The sequence below is a fragment of the Macrobrachium rosenbergii genome, chromosome 59, assembly GCF_040412425.1.
Source record: "Macrobrachium rosenbergii isolate ZJJX-2024 chromosome 59, ASM4041242v1, whole genome shotgun sequence".
Classification (NCBI taxonomy): domain Eukaryota; kingdom Metazoa; phylum Arthropoda; class Malacostraca; order Decapoda; family Palaemonidae; genus Macrobrachium; species Macrobrachium rosenbergii.
The window spans coordinates 24,433,404-24,444,613 of NC_089799.1; the positions used below are offsets into that span (position 1 = coordinate 24,433,404).

General features: G+C 35.7%; 1 protein-coding gene across 1 annotated transcript in view; it reads left to right on the forward strand.

Annotated features, from left to right (window-relative positions):
* Nucleotides 1–8,521: 8,521 nt before the first annotated feature.
* LOC136837733 (uncharacterized) overlaps nt 8,522–11,210 on the forward strand; it is a 3,340-nt gene continuing 651 nt past the window's right edge. The window contains exons 1-2 of the mRNA XM_067102659.1: nt 8,522–8,655; nt 9,304–9,440. Coding sequence (XP_066958760.1) covers nt 9,354–9,440 — 87 coding nt within the window. The 5' untranslated portion in view covers nt 8,522–8,655; nt 9,304–9,353. The remainder of the gene's footprint in view (nt 8,656–9,303; nt 9,441–11,210) is intronic.

Below are 11,210 nucleotides of genomic sequence, written 5' to 3' on the forward strand. Positions count from 1 at the left end.
TCGATCGGCTGCCCTGCCTGACATCGCTTAGAACTCGGTAGCACATGTGTATATGTATCGTGCCAAATCCCCAGCTCCCTTTCTCCCAGCAGCGAGGAGATGTGGGCGGTTAGGCCGACAGTTCGAGACGTGTTAGGCGTCTGTTATGTTTTTTTAGAAGATGTTGGAGTGGCTTTGTTTGTGTGTGTATTAATCTGCAACACTCATTTGCTTTCAGCAAACCTATCCGTTGATTACGTACATAATCCCGGGGTGTCTACACGGATAGCAAAGTGTCCGCCCCTCTGACCGGTTGGCTGCGGATTTGAACCCGCGACATAGACTTCTTGTGAAGTCCGAGTCTGCTGCTCTACCGACCGAGCCATCGAGGCTCCATATATATACAGATATATATATATATATATATATATATAAGTAGTTCATTTTCACCTGTATATATATGTATATGTATACACACATATCTATATATCTATATCTATCTATCTATCTATCTAATATATATATATATATATATATATATATATATATATATATATATATATATATATATGTATATATATATATATATATATATATATATATATATATATATATATATATATATATATATATATATATATATATGTATATATGTATGTATGTAGTAGGGGTTGTTTGTCTGGCTGTTGAATTCTCGAAGAATCAATCTGAGGTGCACAGACAAACACTCCCGAAAACACTGGCCTAGGGAACGTCCGTGGAATAACCATTGAGCAGAGTCTTTAGGAAGAGTCCAGTTTGGAAGTGAGAGCTAATGCATACATCTTACATCACCTCCAAATCAGGGAAACAAAACATGGATGTGTATATCATGCAGAATCCAAGAAGAGGGTGAAATTCTGTCCTCTTCAACAAGTCAATATCAAATTTACACATCCCTTTTGTACTGGGTCGGGAAATTCATGTAATAACTTTCATTATGTTCTTCATAGTAAATAAATCGAAATTTCTCTGTGGTTGTGAGAATATTTGCTAAACTCTTCAGTAGTTGCCTACGTTATTATAGTTCTAATACCTAAAATTGTTTCCAAAAATATATATACCCTTTGGCTCGACTGTCTTTTGGTACCACTTGTTAAATGAAACTACAAACGTGCACTGAATGCTTTTATTACATGAGAACTAAAAAGGCATTAGGGAAACTAAAATCTTGTCAAATATCTATCCCTTCATCCTTAAACCAGTGTTGTTGTGTAACACTATAAGAAATGAATTTATAGTGACAGTCTACTTTCGTAGGGGGATAGTGCCGTCAGTGCACCTCACGCGGTACACTGTAGACATTACATAAAGTTCTTTGCAGCGTTCCTTCGGCCCCTAGGTGAAACCATTTCATTACTTTTATTGTATTTCCGTCCATAATCTCTTTCTTCCATCTTACTTTCCAGCCTCTCTTGACAATTGTTTTATAGCGCAAATGAGAGGTTTTCCTCCTGTTACAATTTTAAAATACTTTTACTCTCAGCTTCCCTTCCAACGCTGAATGACCTCATGGGCCCCAGCGCTTGGCCTTTGGCCTAAGTTTCATATTCCATTCCTCCTGTATGACTTGTTTTCTGAATATATCCTATTCATATAATTTAACTGGGGAATTTGTGTCCTTAATCTAACGGGCATTATAAATGACAACTTACGCCAATATGTGATAGATTACATCAACATCATTCAAACTTCCTGTTTTGATATATTCTCTACTTCAAGAGTGAGATGTTGTCAGTCACGATGGGAACAGAACCATTATTTGGTCCATACTACCGCATCAGTCTAGTTCGGTAATTCTTTACAAAGAATAGGGGAATTCCATCGCTTTTAACGTCACTCCCGTCATTATTTCTGATATCCTTTCACAAACTAGGAAAGGTTCTGGACAAGGTAATGCTCACGCAGCGGGGTGAAGCCATTCTGCAAATAATCATAACGCATGATTTGCTTCATTTTCTTTGATATCTTTCTTTGGATTTAACTTTGATACTGAATAGCCTTCTATTGCTTTGGCTATGATTGTTTTATGTATATATATATATATATATATATATATATATATATATATACATATATACTGTATACTCACACACACACACACACACACACACACACATATATATATATATATATATATATATATATATATATATATATATATATGAATAAAAGGAATATAAAACACTATTTGAACGTTGCAACCATATATTTTGGGCACTTCCTTCTCTGCCCCAGTTCAAATAGCGTTTTATGGGCCTTTGTCCTCATATTATACTGTTGTATTACAGTAAAATACACACACACACACACACACATATATATATGTATATAAATTCTAGCTGACCAACCCGGCGCTGCAAGGGAAAACTCTGAATGACAGTCTACGTGGGGGGCGGGGGCGAATGGAAAGGGGAGGGGAGGGGGATGGGGAAGGGGAGTGGGAAAAAGAGAGGGGGAGGAGGTTCGTGTTGACGTCCTGACTGACATACTTTTTTCATGTGAACGTTCACCCTTCGAACAATCGTGGGTGAACTGACAGCCATTACTGTTCTGTCTGATCCTTTTATGCAGGTATTACTGTGATAATTGTCCCTTTTATTCAGAAATTACTGTTCTGTCTGTTCCTTTTATCCAGGCATTACTGTGATAACTGTCCCCTTTCTCCAGAAATTACCATGGTGGCTGTCCCTTTTATCCAGGTATTATTGTGATAACTGTCCCTTTTATCCAGAAATTAGTGTGGTGGCTGTCCCTTTTATCCAGGTATTATTCTTCTGTCTGTCCCTTTTTATCCAGGTATTCAAGGGCGTTCCTAGACATTTTAGGGTCCAGGGGCACAGTCCCATTTGGGGCCCCTCTTATGGGATAGGAGGCGAGAGCGAAGCGAGCCAAAGCAGCTGGGGGGCTCAGGAGGGAAAATTTTTAGAATATGAGCAATTATAGGATCATTTTAAAGGCACTTGTAAATGCAAATTTTAGAAATTTAGCTTGTCCTGTCATAGCAACAATGGTTAAATTTCGCATTTTGGCCCCCCTCAGGGACACCACTGCAGGTATTATTGTGATAACTGTCCCTTTTATCTAGAAATTATTGTGGTGGCTGTCCCTTTTATCCAGGTATTACTCTTCTGTCTGTCCATCATTTTATCCAGGTATTATTGCGAAAAGTGTCCCTTTTATCCAGAAATTACTGTGGTGACTGTCCTTTTTATCCAGGTATTACTGTTCTGTATGTCCCTTCTATCCAGGTACTGCTGTAGTGACTGTCCAATTTATCTAGGTATTACTATGGTGACTGTCCCCTTTATCCATGTATTACTGTGCTGTCTGACACCTATAAGCAGGTATTACTGTACTGTCTATCACCTTTAACCAGGCATTACTGTGCTGTCTGTCCCTTTTATCCAGGTATTTCTATGATGACTGTCCCTTTTATCCAGGTATTACTATGATGACTGTCCCTTTTATCCAGGTATTACTATGATGACTGTCCATTTTATCCAGGTATTACTATGCTGCCTGTCCCCTCTAACCAGGTATCACTGTGCTGTCTGTCCCTTTTAACCAGATATTACTTTACTGTCAGTCCCTTTTATCCACATATTACTATGGCGACTACCACTTTTATCCAGAAATTACTGTGGTGACTGTCTCTTTCATCCAGGTATTACTGTTCTATCTGTCCCTTCTATCCAGGTACTACTGTGGTGACTGCCCCATTTATCTGGGTATTACTATGGTGACAGTCCTTTTTATCTATGTATTATTGTGCTGTTTGACGCCTATAAACAGGTATTTACTGTACTGTCTATCACCTTTAACTAGGCATTACCGTGCTGTCTGTCCCTTTTATCCAGGTGTTACTATGATGACTGTCTCTTTAATCCAGATATTACTGTGCTGATTGTCACTGTTATCCAGGTATTAGTGTGCTGTCTGTACCTTCTATCCAGGTGTTACTCTGGTGACTGAAAAGCATTTTCAATAATATATCTCTATGGTCTTGAACACATGAAATGAGGTATGATGAACCTGTAGAGTTTATTTACCACATAAGTTACAAAGGGAAGGGTAAGGGGAATGGGGAAAGGGAAGGGTGCGGGGATATGGGTTTGAAACCTACCCTATTATGTAAGTTGGGTCAAGTGATGGCCACGTGCCAAATTTTGTCTAGATCGGTCAAGCGGTACAGATTTCCATGGTGCACAAACAGACAAACTAACATACAAAGTCACATCCAAGCATTCAAACACTCACTCTTATATATAAGATATATATATATATATATATATATATATATATATATATATATATATATATATATATATATATACACACATATATATATATATATATATATATGTATATGTATATATATATATATATATATATGTATATATATATATATATATATATATATATATATATATATATATATATATATATATATATATATATAATATATATATATATATATATATATATATATATATATATATATATATATATATATATATATATATATATATATATATATATATATATATATATATCTTATATATAAGAGTGAGTGTTTGAATGCTTGGATGTGACTTTGTATATATATATGTATATACTGCTCCTCAGGACCTAAAATCTTCCTCTAAATTTGCTGTAGGCTATAATTTCTGCAGACTAGGACTGGAATGACAAATCTTCTTCATACGATACTGATCTTTAAGAGAACTATTATTATTATTATTATTATTATTATTATTATTATTATTATTATTATTATTATTATTATTATTATTATTATTATTCAGGAGATGAACCCTATTCAAACTGAATCTCCCAAAGGATATGGCGCTCATTTGGAAGAAATTAAGAAGATAATAGGAAATACAGGAAGATCAGTTATTACAAAAAAAAGATAAAAGAACAAAGTGATAAATAAATAGATAAAATGAGAGTTTATTATTAAAATTACGAGATGAATTGTTTCATGGTAGTAATAAGAATGGGATTTATTACACGATAAAAGAGATCATCTGCAAAATCGCCTCAGGGGGATTTTTAGCAAATTAGAGAGCCAAAGTTGCGGTATACTACTGAGCTTTATGTAACAGCCAGGAACCTATTTAGGAAAAGTAACGGTTTCTTTAATGAAGTCGCTTTGACTAGTGGCAAGGTCACGGTTTTATTACTAAGTTGTAAAAGTTACATGTCTTAATAGTATTTCATTTTATTTTTGCAGGATTCTTCATAAAGTATATAAATCGAGGATATATCTTTCAGAGTTTCATCGCTACAACTAGAGCGAGAAATCGGTGAAAACTCACCGAAATATACCTTTCGTCTTCAGCGACTGAAAACTTTCCGACGCCGACCAAACATTTCATAACTTTCACTGTTTAGCAAAAAAAGGATTAGATTTCAAGAAAGACGGAGAGAGTGGTACACGCGAAAAAAAGTCTCTCTCTCTCTCTCTCTCTCTCTCTCTCTCTCTCTCTCTCTCTCTCTCTCTCTCTCTCTCTCTCTCTCGCGGACAGTTAAGAGGTGTATCTCAATATATATGGTAAGTTTCCTCCCAAGGGGATAGGGGACGTTTTGAGGTTATGGGAAGGACGTTTTTTTTGGACTGCTTTGGTTCGCGTGTTTTATTGCACGCGAATTTTCCGCTACATTTGTGGGCGCCGTCCTTCGAAAAAAAATAGGAGACGCCAACTCACTTGTCCATCTTTCTATAAATGAGTCTTTGCTTAGCGTTTTTTGTTTTTGTCATCCAAACAATTCTCTCTCTCTCTCTCTCTCTCTCTCTCTCTCTCTCTCTCTCTCTCTCTCTCTCTCTCTCTCTCTATGACAAAATGTTTTGTTAATCTTTATAAAAATGCAAATGAGCGTGAGTCTTTGCTTAGCCTCTTTTGTTATACAAACAATTCTCTCTCTCTCTCTTGTAGGACAAAATTTCTTGTTCATATGTCTAAAAATGCAGAGAGAACGAGGTTTTGCTTAGCCTTTTTTGTCATACTAACAATTCTCTCTCTCTCTCTCTCTCTCTCTCTCTCTCTCTCTCTCTCTCTCTCTCTCTCTCTCTCTCTCTCTCTCAGGGCAAACTCCCCTTTCCATCTTTTCATTGCTGAAAATGGGCAAGAGTCTTCGCTTAGGCTTTTTGCAATAGAAGCAATTCTCCCTCTCTCTCTCTCTCTCTCTCTCTCTCTCTCTCTCTCTCTCTCTCTCTCTCTCTCTCTCTCTCGTAGTTTAGTAATAATAGTCTTAGCTCTAATCCCTCGAATTTGGAGTTCGATTCCCAAATAAAGAAAAGAAAAGATAAGTACGAAGGTTCTTTCAAATTTAGAAAAGTGGCGAGAGAGACTGACCCGGAGTTGGACGACGGCGAGCCAAAACGAAGAGTTTAATACCTGCAGACTATCGTTGTTACACACACACTAAATTGTGTTCATTTGAAATGAACGAATGTAAGAAAAAAAGGTGTATTTTCATTCCAAAGTTTTTGGGTAAACACAGACACATGTACGAACTGGTGTAGTGAGTATAGGCATGAATTATTTGTGACAATTTTAATATTGGAGAAAGAAATTCACAGTTATGTAACTGCAAGTGAATTTAAATGAAAATTTATAGAACTACATAACTGTGGAATTATTTCTCCATTTTAAGAATTATGCTAAAATGAGTATTTTTTTCAAATTAATTGTAATGTTTGTACAGTTTTGTAACGTTAAGAGAAATGATCAGAACTATAAAGTCTCATTGACTAAGGTATCTTAAGTTGTTACAGTAAGTTAAGGAATTCTGGACCCTACAAGCGGAGGGAAAGATAAGGTGGTCCAAAACTAACTTTGTGCTCTTAACTTGCAAAGGGCACCTCTTACACCTTGAGGTCCTCGCGTGTCATTCTTCTGAAAAGAGAGAAACGATGTGACGATCGAGCATAGCAACCCTTGAGTTCACAATCTTTAGAGCATCCCCATCAAAGCAAGAGGCATCTCTCTGAGAGTTGTGGATAAGTGGTAATTACCCTCCACATCCAGGCACTCGATGGAGAAACACGAAGACGCTGGTAAAATATAGTGGCAAAGAGGACCATAGATACAAGGAAAAGTGTATTCAAGTGTAATTTGGACTTTATACAAAAAGGACAGGAAAGATAATTATGTGAAACCTCTCTCTCCACTGAAAAGTCCAAAAATTCCCCATTGCTGATAAGAGAGGATATCTACATAACAGATCATTAGTATACTGTACCTTGTAAACTCCATGTTCTAGATCAGAAAGATAATAGGACTGCTCAAGTAAATCTGCTCTTATTTGCACGCACAAAGTAACGGATCCAACGGATGACACTGTGTGATTATTCGTTCATTATTTTGTTACAGATTGAACTTACTGGTATCGTTTTGCATAAAATCCAAATTACATTTGAATACACTTTTCCTGTTATCTATGGTCCTTTTTACCACTATATTTTTCCAGTATCTTTGTGTTTCCTCTGTAAGTACCAGGATGTGGAGGGTGATTGCCATCTATCAACAGCTCTCAAAGAGATGGCGATTGCTTTGTTAAGGATACTTGTCCTCATCCAAAGATGTATACTTCTCTAATATACGTTTTTACAAGATTTAAATGCAATTTTCTGCCTGCAAGACGTGGAAGCGTTTGTACGTAGGTACTTGAAAAAAGTTAATAAGAAGGAATATCTTATATTTCCGGAGACATCAATCATAGGAGTTATGTCTTGATTTTACAGAACTGAGTGAATCAACCAGTTACGTTTTTCCTTTCTTGTTCGTCTATTATCTCCGGTATTCTTTACGGTCTCAACGCAAAGAGCAAAATTTTTAACTTTATTTTCATATATGTCAATGTCTTCGCTTCATCATTTCCGCATCTCTTAATTTCATGCCATCTCAACTTTTCTCGAATCAAAATCCTGTAAATTCCTTACGCAAGTGATTGAGAAAGCTGTCATATTTCTTCATACATCTCTACACATGACACTTTTCACTCCTTTTAGCTTCAACAACAATTTCTAGTGGTAAAAAGCCCCTATGGGCCATCCCTTGATTTTCTTAATGCGTTCCAGAACGTGAATGTTGTGACTTTTGAATGTACTGGCGCACTGTCCTTTAAACGCCCTTCATTATGGTGACCGAACATAATTACCTTTTTTTATCCTAGAAGTTTACGTAGCATTTGTTATGGTTTTACAGACCGCAAAGGTTTCTCTTTTTTTATGTATTTTTCAGTTCAAAATAGATACTAAGGCGCGGTTTCTGAACAATTTTGCGTGATTGAATTCCCACACATGAACCTTGATTTGGTAAGTGACAAACATTATTTTTGCTTTTTTAGATTTAAAAAAAAAAATTTCTTTACAGACATTGCGCTGAGCAAAAAGCTTCAGAGACTTCACTCACAAAGGACAATCCTTACATCCTCCCAGGACTGGTAATTATCCTTGTTTGGGAATCCCCATAAGCTAAACAATGTTCTCACCCCATCCCACTGGCTCCGTGCAGCAATACTCCTTCCCCCCATGCAGTAGGGAGGAGCTACTTGCCTATATAAAGCCGTGAGGAGATCCAGAACATCAAGAAAGCAGCTGGACAAGAAGCTCACAGCTCAGAGGAGGCAAGTTCTTGGTTTTACTCCGATACTTTTTTTTACCACCGTTACTTGTATCGTTCTTGTCAGCAGTGTAATCGTTAGTTTTCTATTGTTGTTAATTCATGTTTATTCTTTCTACATCCCTCGTTCTCTTGACTTTATATACTGAAGAGTTAATAGCATAATCTATTCCTATGATGGTAACAATGAACTTAACAAGTTTATGTTATAGGAAAGAATTTAAGTATTATTTTTGCGGCCGAGTTTCTTGACAAAATTTAGTGTCGAACGCTTAGGTTTATAAAGTAGAAAATCTTTTTCGTAAATAAAAAAGGAATGAACTTAAGGAGAGCGTAGAAATTGTACTTGCATTGGGCATTTTGTGAACTTAACAATCTGTTTGTTATCACTAACTTTTGTGAATTTCCAAAACCATTTCTACCAAACTTCCTTAAAAATATTTATTTTTTTATTTAGTGAGTGTCTTGCTTTAAGAGGTCTTACGTTTGGTACAGGAATATATATATATATATATATATATATATATATATATATATATATATATATATATATATATATATATATATATATATATATATATATATATATATGTATGTATAAATATATTTATATTAGAGGAAAATGAAACTTCACTTCGGCTATTTTTTTCAGGTTTCCTTGCTACGGTCTAAATCGGGTAGAAAAACCAAACCTTATCCACAATGAAGACTTACATCTTGTCTCTTCTGTTGGTGGCGACGGCCTACTATTTCTACGCTGAGGCTTTGCCTGCTCCTGAACCAGCAGCCGTAAGTTCTTCAAAACAGACCCATTTGTCTTTTCATGATACGAGATAAGAACGCAATGAGGAACTGTTCGTTTTATAGATATCAACAATGTCAGTGAGATAAAGGAAGTGTCCCGTTCACTGCTTCTATTAGTCTAGCTGCACTAGGAAAACTTTTTTTTCTGTTTTTTTGTCATCGCTTTGCTTGTCTGACAATCCATTCAGAGTTTTTCGAATAGAATTTACTGCTTCTGTTAGTTTAGCTGCACTAGGAAAAATTTTTTTTTGTTTTTTGGTCATCGCTTTGCTTGTCTGACAATCCATTCAGAGTTTCTCGAATAGAATTTACTGCTTCTGTTAGTTTAGGATAACTGTTCTTGTCATCGCTTCTGTCTCTGAAAGTATGCGTATCAGACAATCCATTCAGAGTTTCTTAAACAGAGCGCAAGAAGCCTTATTGTCCACGAGCTGATAATATCTCTAATTCATTTAAGGTGCCTTTGCATGCGTAACGTAATCGTGACTGCAAACATGTCCGTTTAATGATTTATTTATTTATGTATATATTTAGATAACTTCCCCGTTATTTATTTATATATTGATTTTTATAAGAAAGTCGACGTGACGAACAACTTAATTCTCTCATGTAGCTGAGATCTCACAAGGATTAAGAAAGAGAGAAAATAAATTAGAAGAAAGGTTTTGGGACTAAATAAATAGGCCTGCCACTTGAAATCGGGGGAAAATGTAAGCAGGAAAACAATGACAAAGCTTGGCAACAAACAGAGAGAAACAGCCACCGGACCGAAGAAATAGAAAAGTACTGATCTCAGCGCTCCCAGAAAAAAAAAAATATATATATATATATATATATATATATATATATATATATATATATATATATATATATATATATATATATATATATATATATATATATATAATCATTCAAAATTAACAGCTAAGTGTGATGGCGACACAGTCACTTCTCTTGGTTATTTTCAGAATTCTATCTATCAGTTTAACTATGGAAAAATTTCACTCTAATTTTGGTGTTCTATTCTCTGCAAATCTGCTAATCAAGCGAATAAGTTCTTAGCATTTCTTTTTAATGAAGTGTGGACAGTATAAGCAGACTATTAATGAAACAATAAAATTTGAAATTTAATATGAAAAGAGTAGTTTTGATAAATGTACTTTGCTAAAACTACAACAGTTTGCAATCAAAGTGCAAATTGCTTAGACACGTATTTTGAACTAACCTTGAATTGAATTAGGCCCATGCAGGTTAAGAATCAGGAAAACGCCGCATTTAATCTGTGTGCTCCCCACGAAAGCTCCTCAGTGCGCGATTATAGTAGTAGTAGTAGTAGTAGTAGTAGTAGTAGTAGTAGTAGTAGTAGTAGTAGTAGTAGACAGAATTTGCCTTTAAAACGGTTCCTTTTACTTCGTTACTACTGCCAAACGGATGATTCTCAGCAAGGTCCACTGAGTACGGGAGACTGTCCGGACAATGAATCTCCATCAGTTCTTTCTTTTTTCTTTTCCTCGCAATTACCCTCCACCCCCCAACCCCAGCCCCCTCTGTACTTCATTGACAGAAGTCGCTGTTTATAGTTACGGTTTCGTATATATTACAACAGTAGTTAAGCTTCTAGGTATTTATATTCGATCCCAAATGGTTAAAGTGTTAAACTGGAATTCTGTCACCATACCTTACCAACCATTTTGGAATACTGCCATAATCGGTAATCATCCCATGTTGTTGTAAACTATATAGAAACTTCTATTT